General features: G+C 47.5%; 1 protein-coding gene across 3 annotated transcripts in view; it reads left to right on the top strand.

Annotated features, from left to right (window-relative positions):
• The window catches only part of TAFA2 (TAFA chemokine like family member 2), a 1,225,759-nt gene that overhangs the window by 1,052,827 nt on the left and 149,204 nt on the right, over positions 1 to 23,728 (top strand). For all 3 annotated transcript variants that reach the window (XM_085653346.1, XM_085653345.1, XM_085653344.1), the window contains exon 6: positions 604 to 756. In XM_085653346.1, coding sequence (XP_085509472.1) covers positions 604 to 756 — 153 coding nt within the window. The remainder of the gene's footprint in view (positions 1 to 603; positions 757 to 23,728) is intronic.

The raw sequence follows: 23,728 nt of genomic DNA, 5'->3' as shown, positions 1-23,728 counted from the left end.
AAAGAAATGGCAAACTGTGAATGAACTGAAGTGTTTGATGGAAGCTTGTCGTGTATCTGAGAGAGTGAGTTAGTGGTTTCTCAGCTAAAAGTGAATGGGACTGTGGGGAGGAGGTGGTTAAAAGGAACATTTTAACCAAAGACAGCGAAAACATTAGAAGAGTAAATGCCCACCTAATGGCATCCTAAGTGTTTAAGACTTTTCGTTTTTCCAGCTGATGGCACAGAGCTGTTTTAATAAAACGATAGAACTCCATTTAAATAAAAGAGAGAGGAACTTGTGTGTAACCACATTCACGACGTTAATGAGGCATTTTTCCAGGATTATGCTAAAAACCTCTCTGTGGCTTTCAGCGCTCAACCACTCCTTGTCAATTTAGGAGTCGTCTTCGCTTCACATTGTAGTTCAGACCAGAGATTCCCAAAAGGTGTTCTTTCGAAAAGATAGGCTGGCGGTCCCTCGGTGGAGCATGATTTCATTTGTGGTTGCACGCAGGGCCGATTCGGTCACGCATTACATTGTACCTAAATTATTTATAATCGTTTCTGACGCCGTCGTTCCTGGAAATGAAGAGTTTCTCCTTTTTCCTCATCTCTTGCACAGCTCACCATGTTAAAACGGGGACCTGCGAGGTGGTGGCCCTGCACCGGTGCTGCAACAAGAACAAGATAGAGGAGCGGTCGCAGACGGTGAAGTGCTCCTGCTTCCCAGGCCAGGTGGCTGGCACCACTCGGGCGGCTCCCTCCTGCGTGGACGGTATGACGCCTGCTTCCATTACTTTTACACCACCCTTCACCAGTCCTATCACTTTTTGCCTTGTCCGTCTGAATTTTGTTCCTACCTTCTATTAAAAATTGATATTTTATATGGGGATGGGGGGGGGGGGGGTTGAATACATTGGCATAACGAAACTCGAGGGGGCCTCCCTGCAAGGCACATGGAGGGGTCCCCTCCTGGCTCATTCATTCGCTCTGCAGGCCGAGTGCTGTGCGGAGGGGGCCCCCTGGGGCCTGTGTTACGCCCCTGGTTGAATAGCTGTATAATAACGTGCCCCGGTGCGGAGGTGCAACACAGGCCTCTGCAGCCCCTGTAGTGCATGGGGGCCCCAACCGTTCAAGGGCCGCTGACCCCTTTAGGGGTGCGCCATTTAGCTGAAGACCAATGAATCTCTGGGAGATATAGGAGACTAGAGGGCCCCCTCTTCACATTCTGCGGGGGTGGAGGGTGGGGGGGTCATGATCCTTCTTTACGCCACTGCCCGGGTGCATCGGGCAAAGGAGTTGTTGCTCTCAAGTACTGTTGTCAAATATACATGTACCGGGAGAAAAGCTTGTGTAGCTTCTCGAGTTTTACGACAAATGTAGACCTTTTATGACTTTGTTCCTGCCTTTCACATGTGACACAATATCTTGTGACATACAGTGGCTGCCATCGCTATTATGTGTTTTGTGGGTGCTGGTTGAGGTGCTGGTGTGCTTTGCTTCCTCTAGATCACCATCTCAGTCCCCTCACCCTCGGCTTACAGCTCATCTCCTGAATCACCTCTCTGAGGGGTCCCTTCATTGAGTATCCAAGCGCAGGAGAACTACAAGGCGGTCAGACTACATGGGGGCCACTCCAGCATTTTGAATCTGTCTAATATTAGCATTGATGTTTTTAGTGCTATATGCTAATCACAACAGTAGACAGCTACATCTGTCTTCTATCTCACAATTTACATCCACATACTGTGCTCTTGGGTACCAGAATATTGTAGTCAGAATATTGTCGCCGCATTGGAGTTGGAAAAAAAAAATACACACCCAAAGGGGCAATATTTTTTGAACGATATTTATGTAAGACAATATTTCATGAATTACTAACCCCGTTACAGGCACTTCTTTTAAAAGTATGGTTCACAGTATGTTTACTGTATCTTCAAAATAATACAAAATCTTCCCACTAGGAAACATGCAAGTGGAAGAGTGCCTTCTCTGAGTGGATTCCAACAGCATACACATTCTAAAAATATATATGGCTCAGCAAGTCAGAATGTTCGGAATGCTGCTAATATTTACTGCCACTTGCCCTGCTCCTTGTTAATAGCCATTTCTATTGGCTAAGTCCCAAAATTGATTCCTGGACAGGCAAATAACATTGGTTAACACCAGGCGGGCAACTAGAGCCAAATTTCGGGGGGGCTGAAAAAATTTCGGGGGGGGGCTAAGTCTTCCAGCCATAGGCAGAGCGGCTGTAAAAAGGGGTGAAAATACCACAAAAGCCTCATTAACGAGTAAATGGTCTTTTAAAGACCTGTGAAGTCCTCGGGTGCGGCTGCAATTAGACGGACGCCAGCCCGCGAGGCTGTCTCAACCGGGCTGACACACATGAGGGGGGGGGGGGGGGGGAGGTAGGGGCTGAAGCCCGGTGAGCCCAATGGGTGTTGCGCGCCTGGTTAACACCCTCTGAAAAGTTTGGCAGTCATTTTCTTTTTAAAGGGACCCTTAATTGCGAGGCAGTAATCACCAGCAGACAGTGTCCCGTGAAAACGTGTACAACTGTTAACGGCCCCAGAAGAGGGCAAACCACGTTATTAGCATTTTGTCCGTCAGTATATCAATACTTGTATTTCACTTTCCAAGAATGGGGCTATGTTTTTCTGCTGTTGCCAATGCGAGAGCAATGCTTATGCTTTGTGTTATGCATGTTCTTGGCATTTACCCCGGTCATGTTTCTTCGGGGGGGGGGGGTATCTTTGCAAGGCAGAGGATGCATTCAGTAACCCATCCTATTGGTGATGAAAACGTCTTGACAGAAAAGAAGTGTCAATGTGTGCTGCTATTGGTGATGTGATATTTATGTTTTCTATATGATCTGCTGGTAGCGTCTATAGGGATGAGGGCAGCCTGAGATTAAAGGTTCACATTTGTGCCAATTCACTGAACCCTCCATCCTTCCAAAAGGTAATACAATGAGGATAATTGTTTGGATAATGGCAGCACCTGATATCAGCACCAAGACACGTATAATTGAGTAGTGTTCACTACATACAATGTTAATTACTTCTGAGATACGTTTGCATGCAGGCTCCACCTAAAAATAATTTCACGAAATAACTTGCTTTGCATATTATTTGCATTTTTGTTTTTAGTGTTCAGCAATTTCCATTTATGGTATTGCGTCTTCTGCTCCATGTTTTTGTTTACTTAGTTCCTTATCATGTTTACGTGACTGAAACTAATCCAGTTGCAGGTGAACAGCACACCCAAATTATCAGAAAAGGCCATGTTTTTACTTTTCTTGAAATTGATCAAACTCCAATTTTCTTACAGGTTGATACCTAGTAAGTAAACTGACCATGTTTTCTTGTGTGAAGCTATTTAATCCATTGCAAACAAGGCATCAACGTTTCACAGATGTCAACACAACAATTTGTTAGTGTGCCAGTAATAAAGTCAATGGAATGCTTAGCGTTGATTTGCACCGTTTTGTGCCACAGACAAATTCCTAAGAAATAAACCCCTTAATGCTTAAGGACTAAGGAATATGAGACTAGATTTACTAATATTTCACTCAATGGGGTGCAGCAATCAAATTTGCTGTGCTTGGTTGTGCAAGGGATAAACCATTGCATAGATTCTAATACTAAGAAAGAACTGCTGCTACTCTCATTCCCTTAGCTAGTGTGCAGACAGCCTCCCTTGCCTAATGCACAGTCTCACACCATTGTGCAGAGGTGAGCGTGCGCTCTATAGCTAAGTATTTGATCTGCAACCACACCCTTCGAGTACACATTCTTATGCCTACTCAAATCCAGAAGAATCCCAAGCATTGTGTATGTTCTGTGCACTGCAGCACATTTGCAATTCCGGTTTAATTTGGGGAAATTGACAAATTTTCCCTTGGAAATGCTGGTTTCAAGGAGGTGTTAGTTTTTAGGGCAAAGCTGAGTCTGGATCTCTGTGTGGACTGAGCTTTGCTTTACATCCTATTAGCAGTGAGCTAGTACAGCCCAATTATGCACCAGTAACACTCCCTTGATGCAAAAAATTGTGTTGAGTAGTAAACACTCTTGCAAGACATTCCATTTATTTCCACTAAAACCTGGGCAATGCCCTATTACCTTACCCGTAATCTTCATTACACCTGGTCCCGTTGTCCTCGTCCCGTTCATGAAAAAGTGAGACTATCTCACCAAAAGAAAAAAGAACAAAGGCATGCTGGCCCTACCCCATCCCCTTACCTTGTAGAACAAATATGTACCTATCCCAGCTTTACTCCTGACATTCCAAGCCACTGATGAAGGCTGGCAAGTCCGGGAGGGAAGGAGGGTAGTAATAAAAGGGAGGAAGACAACGGGACCAGGAGTAAAGAAGATTAACGGCAAGTAATAGGGCATTATTCCCAGGTCCCTCCTGTCCTCGTCCCATTCATGAAAACGTGAGAATACCCAAGCATTCATCAACACCAAACCACCAGGACACAAACAGATTGCAAAACCCAGTGATTTATTGAAATAGCAGAACAAGAAATTCAGCAGCATACAGCCTGCAGTACCTCCAAACCAAAATTAGCATCATCCCCCGGCAAATTCCGGATCCTATAATGACTCACAAAAGTATTAGCGGAAGCCCAAGTAGCTGCCCTACAGATCTCTGACCGGGACACCCCCAAACCTCAGCCCAGGAGGCCGCCACCCCCCGGGTAGAACGCCCCTGAACACCCCCCAGAAGAGGGGCTCCCGAAATAGGGTAATGACCTGTTTAAGCCAGCGACCAAAGGAAGAAGAAGAAGAAGCCTTCCCCCCATGAGAGGCCACCCCAAACGAGACAAACAGGGGGTCCGACTTACTGAAGGAAAGTGTACGGTCAAGAGAGACACTCAAAGCTATGCAGACATTAAGTAAAGGCCAAGGAAGATTATCAGCTAACTCCTGATCCACGCACAAATCATGTAAAACCAATTCCTGGGAACGATGGAACTGCGAAGAAACCTTGGGGACAAAGGCCAAATCTATCCGGAGGACCACCACATCATCTGAAAGAGACAAAAACGGCTCCCGAGCCATCAGAGTCCCTAACTCCCCAAGGTGCTGAGCCAAAGTAATGGCCACCAGAAAGACCACCTTCAAAGTTGTTTCTTAAAGCCCTTCCAGAGAAACTGAAGCACCTCTGGCAAAGAGCACTTCAGAGGGGAAATATCCAGAGGCCAACACCAGTGCTGGAAATTCCCCCAATGCCGCCCATAGGATTTCAAAGTAGAAGGCTTACGAGACTGTTGCAGGGCCAAGGCTAAATGCTCAGGGAAACCTCTATGCCACCACCCCTGCTTCTTAACTTCCACACTGACAGCAGTAGCCATGGGCGAGACAACATCGGAGACGACCTCAGTGGAGACTGAAAGCAAGGGAGAAACCAGGGACCCTGCACAGCCAACAGCTTCAGAGTGGGGAACCAAGACCGAAGAGGCCAAAACGGAACCACCACCTCCCAGGACTCCAGACTCAGGTGAGCCAAAAATCGGGGGATCAGTGCCAGTGGAGGAAAAACATACAGCAGGCGCGATGGCCAAGGAATGGACAGAGCATCCAACCCCCAAGAACCCTCCTGCCGAACCCGGGAGCAGAACGGGGGCAGCTGCACATTGTGCAGGGAAGCAAAGATGTCAAGATATGGAAGACCAAACCTCTTGCCCACAAGCTGAAAAGCCACTGGAGTCAGAGACAACCCCAGAGAGGCGGGGAAATACCGGCTCAGGGCATCCGCCACAATGTTGTCCACACCTTGAATGCAAAAAGCAGAGAGAGACAACAGATGCCCCTCCGCCCAACAAAACAATAGTATCACGACTACATTCAAAGACTTGGACCTGGATCCACCTTGATGGTTCAGGTAGATCCACCAACACCATGTTGTCTGAATGGACCACCACATTGCGTCCCAACAACTGCCAGCAGAAACCCATCACAGCACGTGACACCGCAGTCAACTCCCTCCAATTAGATGAACGTCGCCCCTCCTGAAGGGACCAACGACTTTGAAGAGTCCTGGACTCCAAAGTCACCCCCACCTGAAAGCACTGGCATCTGTCATCAGAACCACTGGAGGAGAGGGCTGCAAAGGTAGACCCCGGGAAAGATGGCCCAACACCATCTACCAGTGCAGTTATGAAGGACAGAGATACCAGAACCCGAAGAACCAGATTGCGTGACAATGGATTCAAACAGGCCAACAGATACAACTACAGAGGCCTGAGATGAAACCGAGCCCATGCCACCGTAAACACTGTCACAGCCATGAGATCCAGAAGCCGTACCAGAGACGGACTGGAGAAGAGCCCATTGCCAGGAGCTACAGAGCAAGTGAACCCTGGGTCACCGCCGAGAAACAGGCAGGAACAATCTGTTCAGATCAGTGTGAAAGTGCACCCGATGAAAATCAAGTCCTGCTAGGGCTCCAGTTGACATTTGGGAAGTTTTAGAAGGAAACCCATGATCTCGCAATGCAGAGCATACCACTTCCCGATCCACCAACAGCTGATTTTGAGAGGGAGCATGGATCAACCAATTGTCCAGGTATGGGTAAACGAGGACACCCAAAAGATGCAAAGAAGCCACCAGTGGTGAAGAACCGTGGGGCAGACCTAAGACCAAAAGGCAGGACCTGAAACTGGAAATGACGTCCCTGAAGGCAAAACCTCAAGTACCGATGAGAGCTGAAGTGAACCGGGACATGATAGTTAGTGCTCTGGAAATCGAGGGTGCACAAGAAATGGCCCGGGAGCACCAACGGAAACACTCGCTGAAGAGTCACCATCGGGAAGGGCAGATGAACCACAAACTTGCTCAGAGCGTTCAAGTCGAGGACCAGTCAGAACCCCTCAGTCACTTTGGGAACAAAAAAAATCAGGAATTAAAACCCCCTCCCCACTTCCAGAGAAGGAACGTCCTGAATCGTCCCCTTCCTCAAGAGAGACTTGACCCCTACAAACAACTCCGACCGCTTGGCCGGTGAGGACAGCCAAGGAGTCTAACGAATCCCTGAATCTGGAGGAGGCTCAGAAAATTCGATCTGATACCCCTGACGAACAATGTCCAAAACCCACACTTCAGAACAGGACTGCAGCCATGCTGGTAGAAAGAACTGAAGCCACCCGCCTACCAATAATCCGGGATCTGCAGCCATATAGTCAGGAATGAGGTTTTGAAGGGGGGGAGTTGGCCTTCCTATCCCGACCAGAAGAGATCCTCCCGTGGCCCCTGGAAAACTGCAGACGAGAAACAGGGTGAAGAAAAGACTTAGGTTTGGAAGAAGGAGTTGCAGCAGAGGGCTGCTTAAAGGAAGAAGAATGCCTTTTCTCCTTAAACAAGTTATGCAATTTGTCCTCCCAACTCCTCCCCAAACATGAAAGTCCCCTGAAAAGGCAAGGTTCAAGCCTTCTGAGCAGAATCAGTCTTAAGAGTCCTTCAACACAAGATTGTGGTGGGCTGCCACATCTGCACCACAGGAAAGGGCCAAATCCCTCACCACATCAAAGGACACATCCGAAAGGAACACCGCCTGCTGCTCGATGTGCTGTAAAAGCCCAGAGCAGTCAGCTGTATCACCCATCGACTGATTCAGAGCCTTGATATCAGAGATCAGGGACTGAGCCACGTAAGTGCCATAAATACCAGCCCGTAGGGCCAGATGAGACCCAGAGTACACCTTCCGGAGGCAAGCATCCACCTTTATATCCAATGGATCTTTAATTACTGCATCATTAGCCAAGGAACAATCGGAATAGAATCCGGCAATTCCTTGGACATATCTTGAAGCAGATAAAGTTTAGCCATAAACCTTGAAAGCATAATACGATCTGGATCCTTCCATTCCCTCCTCAGAACCTCACGTATATAGGGATGGACGGGCACATCTACCGCAGCCGAACCCTGAAACTGCGGCAACAATGAGCCACCAGACGTGCTGGGTGCTTCATCATCCGGAAAACCCAGGTTGGCTTTGACATGTTTCAGTAAGTCAGGTAACATATCCTTGTCAATATATTTGCCTTTATGCTCAGCACTCCCTAGCCATTCCTCCTCTGAATCACAAAACTGCGAAGAATGAACAGGAAGGGGACCCTTGGAACGAGCCCCCCATCTCACGCAGAGATTCCTTGATCAATCTCTTGATCTGAGCATCATCCCCCTCCCTACTGCGTTTAGACTGTACTGGAGAAGGGGAGGAAGAAGAGTCTAAAGCTGAAGAAGAGGAGCGCTCCACATGCTTGTGCCTCCTGGTATGCTTTCCCATGCCAGCACTAGGAAGCCTGGGGTGGATCCACCAACTGGCCACCAATCCAGCAAATTAATGAACGTGCCTGGGTCAGAGAAAGAGTTGCTGCAGGAACACCAAAACACCTATACAGGGAAAATCAGGACCAACCCAGCCAAGTGTAAAAATTAGCTCAAGCCAGTTTCAGCAGGCAGCCACCAGGACCGGACCGCACGGGTATCAATCAAGCCACGAGAAACTGCCATGTTCATCAATCACCGCACCCAAGAAATATCCAGCAACTGCTATGCAGTACTTACTTTTATGCCGGTTCAAAATGCTGAGGACCGGCACACCATTGCTTGACTTCCTGGCTTGCCTTCCCACTGAAAGTCAAGCAGCAAGACCGGGAAGGAGAAGGTAATCCGGGAACATTTCTTATCTCGCAAAAACCGTTGCGCCTCCCGACATGCCCGGCAACCCGGGAGGTGTGGTCCTGAACTCCCGCAGTGTCGGAAGCAACACCCCGGAGGAGGGAATCCACCCTTCTCCTCCCAAAGCCCCGCAGGGAAGAAGACGGGAATACGCAGCACCGCTCCCACCGCCCGGCAGTGGAACATGTCATTATCCAGGAGCTTCCCAGCTCCTGCAACTGGTTCCATTCTGTCGTAAGACAGAAAAAAGAACATGAGGAATGCTGGGATAGGTACCTATTTGTACTCCCAGGGGGAGTGGGTGGGGTAGGGCCAGCATTCCTTTGTTCTTTTTTTCTGTTGGTGAGATAGGTACTATCTCACTTTTTAATGAATGGGACGAGGACAGGAGGGACCTGGGGGTAATAGCCTTTTAGGTCAAGCTTCTGATAAGTGTTTGAGTTATGACACAATTATTTATTGGCAAAAGTGTACAATTGAAGTTAGAAAAAATTCAGAATCAAAGACAGTGCCTAGATTTTTGGGATTCACAAATGAAGTATAGAGCTTAACTGAGGAGAACACGGAAATGTGTGAACATCAGCAACAAATGTGTCAATCATCAAGACCACAATTTTGGTGGTACTGAGACTCATTTCCCATAGTTTCTGTTACAGCCACGAGAAAGTGCGAATAATTGATAACTCTCATAGGCACCCCATAACCAGGAGCAATTTAAGGGTTAACCAACAAACAATTTTAAGCGGAGGGAAAAAGATCCCTTCTTTTTATTAGTGACGCCTTAATCATTTATAGGCCATTAAGAAGAGCCTTGAGATAATCTCCACCTGCACATACTTTTGGGTCACTTTTCAGGGAAATAGATCTTATTTAAATGGATTCCAACCATTATTTAAAATGGAAGACAGGCACTTCAAAATTATTCCTGCTTTAGTCATTCAAGCTCAAAACACCTTATCATAGCATGACCTCTGATGCTGCCACAGGAGTGTTTTGTGTGAGTTCTGTCCCTTTCTGGTTATGTTCCTATCGGCGTTATCTCTCCATGGTGCTGCATTTCTGTCATTCGTATGAGTTCTCCATCCGTCTCTCTGAGCGTGGAAGCCTTCATTTCCTGTCTGTCTACAGATAGATTCTAAATGAATGTTCCAAATTCTTTTCATTAGGAAAATGTCATTTCGTTTTATTTCCGTTTGCAGCTGCACTGAAGCAATAGCTCCATGTAACACTGTTGTGGAAGCCATGTACTCACCTACACAATGGAGGCGCTGTCAGTTTAGACAAATTAGCTTTCAGTTAATGTTCTCAATTAGTTGGAAAAAAACCCAAACAATACGTTAACATTGACAGCACACTTAAACGCTGTGCAAACTACACCAGCCATGAATCTGTAATCTGAAATGTGGCCCATTTTACACTCCAGAGGAGGGGAGAGGTATTACATTTAGACATTAGCATACGTGACCTTTAAGCACACTGTAGACGTAGAGCAGTAATGCCTGAGTACTCGACACGGCTTCCCTTCAAAAGAGTTATGAAAGAACTCATTACACTGACAACTGCTTCAACACCCCATCTGGGGTTAGCAAGCGCTATATGAATGCAAACCTTTTCCCCTTCTCTATCTCTCCACTATCCTTCTCAACCCAGATAACTGACTACCATACCCACCACTCAAATTACTTTCATATTTTCACTATACTAATTCACCACTAATCCTTTCTGGGTTCCGAAGTAGGGTGCTACTCGCTAAAAAAAACACTTGAACTCCCCATCAGGCACAAGCTGTGTTAGAAATGCCCCTTTTTGCAGGGTTATCCCAAACCTTTTTGCTTCTTCCTCCTTTGTTGTTCCTGAACTGTTGTTGTTGGCTATAGAACTCTGGGCATTTTACCACTGCTGATCAGTGCTAAAGTGCATATGCTCTCTCTGTAAGTTATTATTGTGATTGGTTATCCATGATTGGCATATTTTTCTTACCAGTAGGTCCCTAGTAAAGTGCACTGAGTGTGCCAGGGCTGGTAACTCAAATGCTACTAGTGGGCTGCAGCACTGATTGTGCCACCCACATGAGTAGCCCTAAAAGAGGTCTCTGGCCTGCCACCGCAGTGCCTGTGCGCAGTTTGTCAACTTTTTAATTTTTTTAAATATTTGTTTATTGACAAGCTTGCAACATGTATACAAAAAACTCCAAGGCTGGTGTGCAATAATACAATCCTCGCATATGTCGATATAAGCCAAATTTTGTGTGATACAGAGGAAATATTAAGAACAACTGTACCCCCCATCCCACCGGCACTTGAACCAATATGTATGTTATGTAATGTTATTTTGGTATTTATTGAAGGCCACGTACACCAGCAGGTTTCATGGCGCTGAGGTTCCGAACAGAGATCTGCCAGGCAAAGAAGCCACTAGTTATAGGCCAAAGTAAACAGCCATGTTTTGAGCTGCTTTCTGAACCGCATGTAATCCACCTCAAGCCTCAATAAGATAGGCAAAGAGTTCCAGAGCCTCGGTCCCAAAAAGGAGAACCGAGTCCCACCGATGCGTTTGAATCTGGGAACCACTACAAGATTCAAGTGCATTGATCTCAGAGTACGCAGGGGAGAGTACTTGCTGACTCGTGAGGAGATAAAATTAGGCCCTGTTCCCTGAATAGCTCTAAGAAGAATGCAGCCAGTTTTAAACATGGCTCTGTGTTCCACTGAAAGCCAGCGGAGCTCTTTTATCAGTGGGCTAAAATGACATCATCTGTCCTAACGATGGATGATTCTGGCTGCTTGATTTTGAATCATCTGGAGACGATGTTTATGCTTTTGTGGGAGGTCAAGATAAAGCTCATTACCGTAGTCGATTTTTGATAAAATAAGTGCAATCACTACTTGAGTACAGGCCTCATTACTGAAAAAGCATCTAATCTTGCGCAGCTTACGGAGTTGGACAAAGCAAGAGGAGGTAACTGACCCAATCTGGGCAGTCATGGAGAGACCTGAGTCAATGTGAAATCCCGGACTCTTTATCACAGGTTTAGGGAGTGGGACCACCCCTAGTTCCAGAGGCCAATGAGAAGGTGTCCAGTAGCTGACCTTATTGCTGGGTATGATTATCTCAGTCTTGTCAGAGTTTAGTTTTAATTGGTTATTGTCCATACAGTTTTTTATGTACCGCATAGAATTCTTAACGAAATCTTTGGATTCATCTGAGTTCTCCAAGGGGAAGATTAGCTGCATGTCATCAGCATAGTTAAAAACCTTTACCCCTATCTGCCGGAGGCTGGTGATCAAGGGCCGTATATATATACATTAAAAAGGATTGGTGAAAGAGCGGAGCCCTGCGGGACACCACAGCTTATTTCGACCGTGTTGGATTTGAAAGGGGAAAGCCACACAGACTGTTTGCGATCCTCTAGGAAGGATCTAAACCAATCCAAAGCTGGTCCCCCGAGACCTGCTGCGGCTATACGATTCAACAGAGTTTTGTGGTTTACAGTGTCAAATGCCGCAGATAGGTCGAGGAGGACCAGAGCCTGAGAGCAATCAATGTTCGCATGTTTTTTGAGGTCATCCATGACGGACAGAATCACAGATTCAGTGGAATGCCTGGGGCGTAAACCCGCCTCGTGGGTATCCATAAACCTGGTAGCTTCTAGAAAAGTACTGAGACAAGTATCTACATGAGCCTCCAGCAATTTAGCAGGGAAAGGCAGTAACGATATAGGCCTATAGTTCTCCAACTTTTTCGGATCCATACCCTGCTTTTTTTGTATCGGGAGGACCACTTCTTCCTTACAGACCAGTGGTACAGCACCATGAGACAGGAACAGATTAAGAAAGTCCAAGATAATATCAGCAAATGCCCGATAGATTTCCTTTAGTATATTAATTATACCATTGTCAGAGCAATAAGAAAGGACCATGTGAGCACACATGGGTGGTAGTCCATAAGAGGTAGTTCCAAGTCCAACAAGTCTGGGCCAGATCTAGGGGAAAAGATATATAGAAGAGCAGGACGAATCACTCAACAGGGTGGCTCAGTAAATACACAATTAGTGGAGCCCAAAAATCCTTGGGTCGTGAGGCCTCCAATAACTCCTCTGCGTACAACTTCAGTTGTCCCCTACACTATATTACATTTTTGATCCATTTCTTTACAGTAGGCAGAGATTTTGCGCCCCAACATTGCACCATAGCACGTTTAGCCAACAGGGTCGAAACAGCGACCAATCTCCTATTGCAGGGTTTGAGATATTTCACACTACCCAGCAGGCACACCTCAGGCGCGCACCGCACACTCTCCAGCACAACATCCAAGAGCACACCCGCAACCCCAGCCCAGAATGCAGCTATCCCATCACTCTGCCACGCCAGATGTAAAAAATCAGCATCAGCCTGCCCGCATCGTACACGATCAGCTGTGTCCCGCAGGCTGAATCTACATAGCTGCACTGGCGTGTCATATAACTGGTGCAAAAATTTTAAATGAATGATATGCAGATTATAGTTCGCTGCGAGGCGACCTGTCAACTCGCAGAAAAATTTCCAGTTATCTAGCGATATTTCAGACCCCAGTGTTCCATTTAAGATATGAAGGGTGGTCCCCCAGTTCCCGCTAACGCTGTGACGCATCGTACAGCCTAGTGATCAGGCCCTTGCGTTCCGACCCAGCCAGCACCGCCTGCAGCGCCTTCACTGTTTGTGGTTCAGTGGGATAATTAGGATAATTAGGATAAATAGACCTGACTGCCTTCACATAGGTAAACCCCAGCATCAACACAGAGTCGCGGCTCACTTGTACACTCTGGAGTGAGCGGAACTGACCACCTTCATACAGGTCTCCCATACGTGTAACACCTACGTGTAACACCAGCGCTCTTATAGCAGGGCGCTCCTGGGCTGCCAATATGTCGGGGTGTGCAGCAATAGGGAACTTTGGGGCATATAGGTAATCGAGTTGCGCCCTCCGGGCAAGGGTTCACCAGGCCCAGGCAGTGCACTGCACCGGGCTGATTTCTCTCCTGGAGCCTCCACTCCCTCCAGAGAGTGCTGCAGCCACTAGCGGCATTGGAAGCACCGCGTCGGACTCAATCGCCGTGTGCGGCAAGAACTGTTGCGAAAAGAACCAATAGTGGGCAAACTGCACCTGCGCGCATAAATAATATAAGCGCATATCGGGTGCCTCAAACCCGCCATGGTCGAACGGCTGCACAAGGACGTTCCAACTACATCGGGGCTTCTTACCCCCCAGACAAAGGACAGAAGGGCCAATTGCAAAGTCTTGAACAGAGCAATATGTTTTCGAATAGGTATATTCACAAACAAATATAACCATTTGGGTAATATAAACATTTTTGTAATGGCGATGCGAGCGGCAAGCAACAGTGGAAACGGTGACCACATTTCCACCCTATCCGTGATTTGTGCTACAACTCGTCCAAAGTTCATGGAGATCACCTGTTCAGGATCGCTATGCAGCCAGATACCTAGGTACTTCACCGGATCCCGGGTCCAAGACAGAGGCAAATCCAGTTCAACCTCATGTGTGCCAGCTGTCAGTGGAAACACCGTCGACTTGGCCCAGTTGATCCCCAACGCAGAATAGCCCTCAAATTTTACGTACTCATAAAGTAATTCAGGCAGGTAGGTCTCTGGCTCACGCACATAGAGGAGCATATCGTCTGCGTATAATGAGACAACCAGAGGTCGCTGCCGAAAACGCAGCGTAGTGGATGCTTGCAACTGGCACAGTTTGCAAGCCAGGGGTTCCAATGCTAGCGCAAAAAGCATCGGCGAGAGGGGGCAGCCCTGCCGTGTACCTCTGCTAATCGGAAAGGCCGAAGACACCCAGCCATTAACGCATACTCTAGCAACGGGCCCAGTATACAGTACCCTGATCCATTGGAGAAAGAACGGTGGAAGACCCATTCTGGTTAAAACAGTAAACATATAGTCCCACTGAAGGGAATCAAATGGTTTTGCTGCATCCAGCAGCACTGCCACCACCTGGAAGTCGGAATCAAAGTAATGCAGGGTAGCGAAAATTGTGCGTAAATTGTGAGTGGTAGACCAAGCAGGCACAAATCCTGACTGATCAGGGAGAACCAATAGGGGAACCAGCGGCTGCAGCTGGGTAGCAATCATCTTTGCTAGGATCTTGGCGTCAATAGTAATAATTGACAGAGGCTGGTAAGAATCGCAGCGATTTGCAACCTTATCAGGTTTTAAAAGTATAACCAGAAGGGCTTCCTTCAAGGATGGGGGGAGATGACCAGCATGATACACCTCCGCATATACGTCCAGAAGCCTCGAGGCCAAGTCATCAATGTAAGTATTATAACATTCGCTGGGAAGTCCATCTAACCCGGCGGCCTTGCGTGTAGGGAGGGACATAATAGCAAGTTTAACATCCTCTACATAAAATGGTTGCGTGAGATATTCTCTATGCCCCTAAAATAGCCAGCCGAGGGCCACATCATCCAGGTAGGAGTGCATGTCCATCTCAGGAATTCGAGACTCACACTCGTACAGTCTGGAATAGAACTCAAGGATAGTCTCGCTAATCTATGGAGTAGTGTAGTGGGCCACCCCATCATCATCTAGCATCTCTTTAATGTATTCTTGACTCCACGGAGCCACTAGTTTCTGTGCCAGTGAGCGGCCAGGCCTGCCCCCCTCCCCATTATAGCGTGCTGTGCATCGTCTGGACCTGTGTACCAGTTCTTGAAAAAAACGCATCATTATGTTCCATCACTAGTTTCCGTATCTCAGATAGTGTCGCAGAAGATGGGTCTGTCTCGTATGCCCGCTCAAGGGTGGAGATCTCAGCTGCCAACTTTTGAATGCGGCGTCGGAGATCCTGCAGTACACCAGCCTGAGCCCCCATGCATACCTCCCTGATAGTCACTTTGACCGCCACCCACAAGACGCCAGTGCTGTCCACAGATTCAACATTCTCCCCCAAAAAATTCTGGATAGTGTGCTTGATGACAGAGTCAGTCAAGGAAGTTGGTTGCAACTGCCATGTAAAGGGAGGTCTCTCACAGGCAGGTATCTGGAGTTACAAAAGTACTGGGTAGTGATCCGACGATGTACGAGACATATGGTAAATCCCGACTACCCACGTGCAAGCAGCCTCGGTGGCAAGCCACAAATCCAGGCGTGTACCCGTCCCATGCACATAGGAGACAAACATACTCTCACGTGCCCCAGGGTGTCACAAGTGCCATACATCATGCATCCCTCCAGTTTCCAACAGGCTCAATAGAACCTCCGAGGGATGCTTGGGTCGTGCGGGTCCCTGTCCCATGATATCCATCGCAAGATCCAAACACAAATTAAAATCGCCTCCCCAAAGTATCTCTACAGTAGGAAACCCAGAAATGCGGCGCCATACATCCACAAAGAAGGCAGGGTCATTAATGTTTGGGCCACACACATTAACCAAAAGAACACTCACACCCCCCAGTTGGCCATGTACCAATGGCACTCGACCCTGGTCATCCGTGTCGGCTCGTATAACAGTGAAGGGAACCCCGCATTTAACCAAGATCATCACGCCTCGAGAATAGATGGAATAGGAGGACACCACTCTCAAGCCAGCCCATCGTGCACCCACAGACCACTCAGAATTTTTAGTGAGATGCGTCTCTTGCAGAAACGCTATCTGCACATTCATCCTATCCAGGTAGGCCAACACAGACCTAATCTTCTTGGGAGTGTTAAGACCACGGACATTCCACGTTAGGAACTTCAGACTATCACTCATCAAGTCTAAAGGTCATGGCAATTCCCTAAATGGAGAAATCAGGAATATGTGTTTACATACATGAGGAAAATGGTGAGGCTACTCGAACAGGTGAACCCTTAGAGATCCAAACCAAAGAAGAATAGTCAACAACCATGCATTATAGGTATTTGTACAATACATAAAAGTATGAGCCCCCTCCCCTACCGTTCCTCATCTTCTTGTGGTGAACTGGACTCTCGCCTCTTGCGTTTCAGCTGTTTGGCATGTTCAAGAGCCGCCTTGGGAGTGGAGAAAATCTTTGAGTCACCTTCTGGACCTATGTGCAAGCGAGCGGGGTATAACATTGCATTCGGGACCCCCTCAGTTTGCAGACATTTTTTAACAGTGCTAAATTCTCTTGTGGCTGCTTGCACATTCACTGTGAAGTCCGGAAAGGAGGCCAATGTATTACCCTGGTGCACAATACTGCCCTTGTCCCTGGCCATCTGCAGGATAGTGTCTCGGTCCCTATAATTTATTAACCTAGCTATTATTAGGCGGGGAGGGGCCCCCGGTACAGGCTTAGCTGCAAGAGACCGGTGGGCGCGCTCAACAATAAACATACTGGAAAGCCGATCAGGTCCAAAAATGTCTTTGATGAGGTTTTCTATAAAGGTCTCCATCTTTCCCACATTGGTGGATTCCAGCAGCCCCGTGAGTCTGATGTTATTGTGCCAGGACCGTGCTTCCAAATTTTCATTATTGGCCTGTATAAGAGCGAGGACTTTCTCCATGTTTAGTGCCTTTCCCGCGACTTCACTAAGACCATCCTCGGTAGCAGAGACCCGCTGTTCCACTTCCCTCATGCGAGTGTTCTGTTTTTCAAGCTGCACCGACATGTGGTCTAGACGGTGGTTCACTGCCGCCATTGTGCCCTCAATAGATTGGAGGCTGCACTGCATTGCCAACAACGTGGTTTCAAGTGTGGGGGGATTGTCACTCTCGGCATCCGCCTCGGAGTCCGATGCAGCATTCTGCATTGATTTAGAGGATTTGAGCGTCTCAAACGTGAGGCGTGGTTGGGATTTGTCAGTTCTCCCCATCTCCGCCACTGGTAGGTGCGCTGTTGCTGCCAACCAGTAGATAGGCATGGTACGTGTCGAAATACACAAGCGGGCTAGATGATACTAAATATAAGGCAGAAGAAGGCAAAGAGCCCAGCAATGTACTGTCTAGTGCGCTAAGCCCAATGGGGAGGGGCAACTGCAGTTGAGTAACGCCAGAGGAAAAGGAGTCAACTCAGTCCAGAAAAGTTCAGTGTTCCTCGTGAAAACCGTACCTCAGCTACATGTACTCCACGGTACTCTCCACTCGATGTGCAGTTGGCAGGCCCCAGGCCCACAGTATCACAAATTAACCACCAGGAGTACAGGGCCCACCAAGAGACCTATTGCCTATATATGAGACCTATGTAATGCCAGCAATACTAGGCCTGGTTACTTCTGAGGGCCAGGCGAGTCATCATCCAGCACCATACCCATTCACTGACAGGCGAAGAGCCAGTGTAGCACATGCAGTGCCCAGTAGCCCAGCAGTCCCGATAGTGCACACTGCATTTAATGGCAAGGTGGATCCAGGCTCCCTGGAATAGGACAAAGCGCAATCACAATGACCATTACCAGCCTGAGTTTGCAGGATGCCAGGTGTCCCAGTGCTGAGTAGCAGTAATCGCCAGCAGCCCACAACGTGCACTGCGGCCATGGATTCAGTGCAATCCCGCGCTGCACAGTCTCTCTCCCACCGCCGCAACCGCACCAGTGAGCTGGGAGGGGTAATGAAGGACGATCGTGGCTGCAACACCCAGGCAGTCAAAAACACGGAAACGTCTGCCTCTTATCCACAGCAGCTGGAGCAGGGGGTGGCAGTTGCCCTCCTGTGTAGTAAGCGATGTTCACTCAGATCCCCTCGCTAGTGCCACTGGCCTGGACCCTCCGCTCACACACTCCCACCGCCAGCCACGACTCGCAGGCCACGACCAGTTTCCGGGCCAGCTCCCACCACCGCAGTCACCGGCCTGGACCGTCCGCGCCCCACTCACCGCGGACAGGCGAAGGAGATGCCTCTATCTTCTCTGGGTCGCGCAGCAGCTCACGACAATCCAGCAGTCTCAGCGGGCCCTAGCGTCGGCAGCACTCCGCCGCAGCTCCGCACACAGCAGGAATCCGGCCTACCTCTTCCACACAGCGGCTCCAAGAAAACAGCAGCAGCAAGCCCCGGACCTCACCCCGGCCCACGCATACCACTGTTGATTTGAACGATCTGCAGCGGGTAGGTCGCGTGCCAGTCTGGGCCAGGCCACTCTACACTAGGCAGGGAGGCCCAGGCGTCAGGGCCTCGCGGCAGCCGCCATACTGTAGAACCTGCGTTAGCTCTGCTACAATCAGGGATTTTCAGCGATGCAGTAACTCCCAGCAGTCTAAGGCACCGCAGACGTGTACAGCATGACTCAGTGTCTCAAGGCATACACCTCCAGGTCATGGATGTGGATATTTTCAGCAGATATTTGGCAGAGAAGCGCTCAGAGCCTCACTAGAGTGTGGCCATCTTGCCGTGCGCCCTCTAGCACCCCCTGTCAACTGCCATTTTGACCTGGCCACTTGCCAGGCCTTACCCTTGTCTTTTCTTACACATAGGACAACCCTATGGTAGGCCCAAGGTATCCCCCTGGGCAGGGTGCAGTGTATTTGAAAGGTAGGACATGTACTGGTGTGTGTAACATGTCCTGATAGTGAAATACTACAAATTTCGTTTTTCACTATTGAAAGGCTATCTTGCCCATAGGACAGAATGGGGAATGCAGTGTAACAGTTGTATGAACATATCTTCCCATAGGAGTAAGATGAGAAATTAGAGTCTGGTATCCTTGGACTCAGAATTTAATAACACATCTTTTAAGAAGGATGGTTTTTAAATTCTGTGTTTGAAAATAACACTTTTAGAAAGTGGCTGTTTTCTTGTTCAACCTTTCTGTGTGCCTCTGTCTGTTTGGGGATTGACTGTCTGGCTTGAGAGTAACAAGGGATGGGGTGGCTCCCGGAGTCTGGGCGAGTCAGCACTAGGCTGAATAGGCTGATCTGCATTTGGAGTGGTGGGATGAGCAGCACCTGGGCCTGCCTTCCACAATGCAGGCTCCACCCCCCTGTGGCGTGTCTGATGGCCCTGGCCCACACCAACAAAGGAAGAAGTTTTGCACTGGCAGAGTGCACCTGGGACTGGTATGGACTGGGTCCAGGACCCCTTACACCTAGAAGAACAAATACTTTTGGGGTATAAATATGAGAGCTGAAACCCCTGAACTTTAGATCATCCTGGAATTCAAGAGGAACCTTTGCCAAGGAGAAGAGCTGGAGAAACTGAAAAGAAGGACTGCCCTTGCTGTGTGTTCTGGGGCTAACCTGCAGTTGCTATTCTGCCAAGGAACGGAGAAGGACTTTGCTGTGTCCTGTGTCCCCTTCTTGAAGAAGATCTCCAAGGGCCTGAGGAGAGCTGGCCCCCTGTTTTGAAGTCCCAGGAACAAAAGGACTTCACCCCCAGCTGTGTGAGTTCGGACCTGCCTAGAGTGCCTGACCCAGTTGTAAGGCCTCTGAAGGTTGTTTGCTACTGTTTGGGAGCTGGAAGAAGAAGAAGCGTGAAAAGAACCTCAGAACCCATTGCATCGCTCTTCTTGCGGCACGTCTCACCGGAGCATCTTGACGGCACGAGATGATTTCTATCGCATCACCGTGCCGCTGCGAAGATCATCGTAGCGCCTGTCGCCACTGCAAGAACTGATACATCGATGGGAACGCAGTTGAAGAGAACCGACGCCGCGCAACGCTGCTGCATCGATCGTTGTCGTATCCCGAAGATCTATGCATCGTACCTGTGCAAGCCAACTTTCCCGAAGCATCACTTGCGAACCGGAACCGTCACGAAGACTCGACGCATCGCTCCCCCTACAGAGGAGACTCGATGCAACCCGTCCACTGCGTGCAGCGGGGCTGTCGCATCGCCTCCTCAGGGTCTCAGGAGTGTTGCATCTCTTTGTTTTCCGACGCTGCAGCTGTTTGGCTTGGGAACTTTTGTCGCATCTACAGGTACTTTGATGAAAAGTCACGAATCCATAGATTTCTATGGTACAAGTTCTTGAAACCTTTTTGAAGTCATATTTTTTAACTGTGTATGTTGGATTTTTGTCGTTTTGGTCTTGTGTAGTTTAGATAAAGATACTTTATTTTTCTAAACTGGTGTGGTGTCCATTTGTGGTGTTTTCACTGTGTTACTGTGAGTGTTGGTACAAATACTTTACACATTGCCTTTGGGATAAGCCTGTCTGCCCGTGCCAAGCTACCAAGGAGGTGAGCAGGGGTTATCTAAAGTGTGTATCCCCCTTACCCTGACTAGAAGCAAGGGTCCCTATTTGGACAAAGATACCTACCTCTGTAAACTAGAGACCCCCAGTTCTAACCCAAATGCTATATACATATAAACCTTTTTTATCCCTCCACTATCCTTCTGACTCCAAATAATCTGACTAACATATCCACCACTCAAATTACTTTCATATTTTCACTATACTAATTCACCACTAATCCTTTATGGGTTCCGAAGTAGCGTGCTACTCACCGAAAATGCACTTCAACACCCCATCAGGGGTAGCAAGCACTATATAAATGCTAATCTTTTTTCCTCTTCTACCCCTCCAGTATCATTCTCAATCCAAATAACTGACTAACATATCCACCACTAAAATTACTTTCATATGTTCACTCTACTAACTCACCACTAATCCTCTATGGGTCCCGGAGTAGCGTGCTACTCGTCGAAAAAGCACTTCAACGCCTCGTCAGAGGCAGGGCCGGACTGGCTACCGGGCGTTTTGGAATGCTGCTGAGCTGGTGGCTGATTTCATTGATGGGGACCTGCGTGTACTGAACGAAATTCGTTTTGCTTTAATTATTTCGAAGTACACGCAGGTCACCATGAACGAAATCAGCCCCCACCGCAGTGAAATCAGCCCCCTGTTCGGCGGAATTCCAAAACGCCCGGTAGTCAGTCCGGCCCTGGTCAGAGGTAGTAAGCGCTATATAAATGTAATTGCAATACAGCTGCATTTTTGGAAATGTTACTTTTAAAAAGTAGAAATCACACGAATGTAATTATGAATGCTGTCCATAAATGTATTACAGTGGCGTTTCTAAAAGCAAACATCAGTCTGGCTCTAAATGAAATGCTTTGTGGCAGCCGTCTCCTCTTCCCCGGTTCGATTTCGCTTTTTCCCGGCAATCTCTTGTGTTTCCAAGGGCCTGTATCTGAGCCCGGCTGTACATGATCACATTTATTCCCCCGTGATGGCATATTTACAGCTGCTGTGACAGCCAGCGACATATCAGCGGCAGAGAGTTCAAGTGAAAGGTGAAACAGCTTTGATTCTGCTCCAAAAGAGAGGTTACCACAATGCGGAGAGTTATTTTCCCCAAAGAAAATATATGAATCTTTTTAAGGCTTGTTAAACACATCATTAATTCGTGCACCGAGCCAGGAAATGCCATAATAAGGGTATAAAAACGAATTGAAAAATACTTAAAATGGAATAAATGTAACATTAGCTAGATTCAGGGTGACACAAAGGGACGTGACCAGCACAACGTGAGACTATCGGTGGGAGTGCACGGGTTCACGCGGATCCAAGTAGTGGGAGCCTTTTGATTGTGCTACGTGTGATTTTACCACTGTCTAATGACATAGCACCTTGCATAGAGTGAGCAGTAGAGCACATACACAGAGTGAGGCCAATTCACACGTCTACGCGCTGAGACATCTAAACTGCACAGGGCACAAGGTATGCTTAGGCGAGCGCTTGCTTAATTACCCTTTGCAAAACACACATCATAATGTATGTGCATAAGCGCATGATTTTCGCATATATTTCCATAACCTAAATTGTTCTTGCCCGGGCAATGCAGTCATTACTGAACTGTAGGATTAGGTAAATTGTGGCTCTATGCAACCCAAGCATCAGACTGTAGGGGAGTGGCGTGAGTTCAAACTTGCTAAGCAGAAGGGGAAGTAAGGATGAAAGCAGATTTGCCTTTGGGTTTCTTGGTCCCACCCTCGGAAGCTCGACTTAAACAGTAAGGTACCCGTCAAAGAAATGTGCCTACGGTGTTTGTGTATGAAACAATCAACAATAGGACACTTAAACAAAGACGTGAAATGTCCAAGCGGGTTTTAGTTGAAAAAATATGTATGTAATAAATCTAATCTAACAACACTATGGGAAAAGGTATTTTATGTAAGTCCTTGAGAAGGGTAGAAATAATGAAAGAAAACAAAGTATCCTGGGTTCTGATTGAGCACATGTAATTACGCTTGTCTGATCTACAAGTGAATCTGGCTAGACAGATGATGAGGTTATGGTCCATCAAATATGACATTGTCGCACTTGAAACGTATTTGGCAGTTAATTCCACTCACAGGGCCTAGTCAAAGAGTGTATCCAATGAGGTAACCTCAAAGCTAGATATCTGCAACCTGATGGTTCAGAGAGAGCACTTTGCAAGAATGAAAGAGCTCTGAGGGGCACCACACTGGTTTTGAATCTGAAGAGTTTGCAACTTTCTTAGTAGGATACTTCTAGGCCCCTTGATACTCCAAAACCCCATAATTGCTCCCAGTTTTTTGTTTTTTATAAAGAGAATATTACCTAAATGTTCCAATACCGCCACATTGAAAAATGTAATAAATTTTTTTTTCTAGTTGGCATTTTTAGTATATATAGGACTTGGTCCAGTTAGTTCACTCCGTCTTAGGAGAGTTTTAGAATGTGCCCTACAAATTGTAACAGGTCCACAGTGTACCCTGAATATTTCATTAGTTACTTAGAAATTTTCCAAATGGGCATCATGCTTTTGCTGTGTGTCCTCAGGCAAATGAGGATCACAAGGCAGGCTTGACTACAGGGCAGTTATTTATTGTTTATGTCCCCCTGTTCCGAAGGCTGCTTCCATAACCCTGGCACAATCCTTTGTAGGCAGAAACTCAATGTGATTGTCATGGCAACCTTCTTTGAATTTATATGGATGGCAAAGTGGATTCTTCTTATGACGTAAAAGTAGAAATTCTTTCTTTTATTTTGAATTCTAGGTCAGATCCGAGGAACATTGGGCTCTACATAGGTTCTTAAAAGCTACAGGATACCATACCACCCGTAGTTACTCTGAATCCCAGCTGTTACATTTGTATCCCACTCCCCCTTCTCAGTAGTGTGACAGAGTTAAAGTTATGTGAAATGAG

This window comes from Triturus cristatus, chromosome 4_1, assembly GCF_964204655.1.
Source record: "Triturus cristatus chromosome 4_1, aTriCri1.1, whole genome shotgun sequence".
In the NCBI taxonomy this organism is placed as follows: Eukaryota; Metazoa; Chordata; class Amphibia; order Caudata; family Salamandridae; genus Triturus; species Triturus cristatus.
Note: the sequence above shows the minus strand (reverse complement) of the source record. Positions and strands in the feature narration are given on the sequence as shown.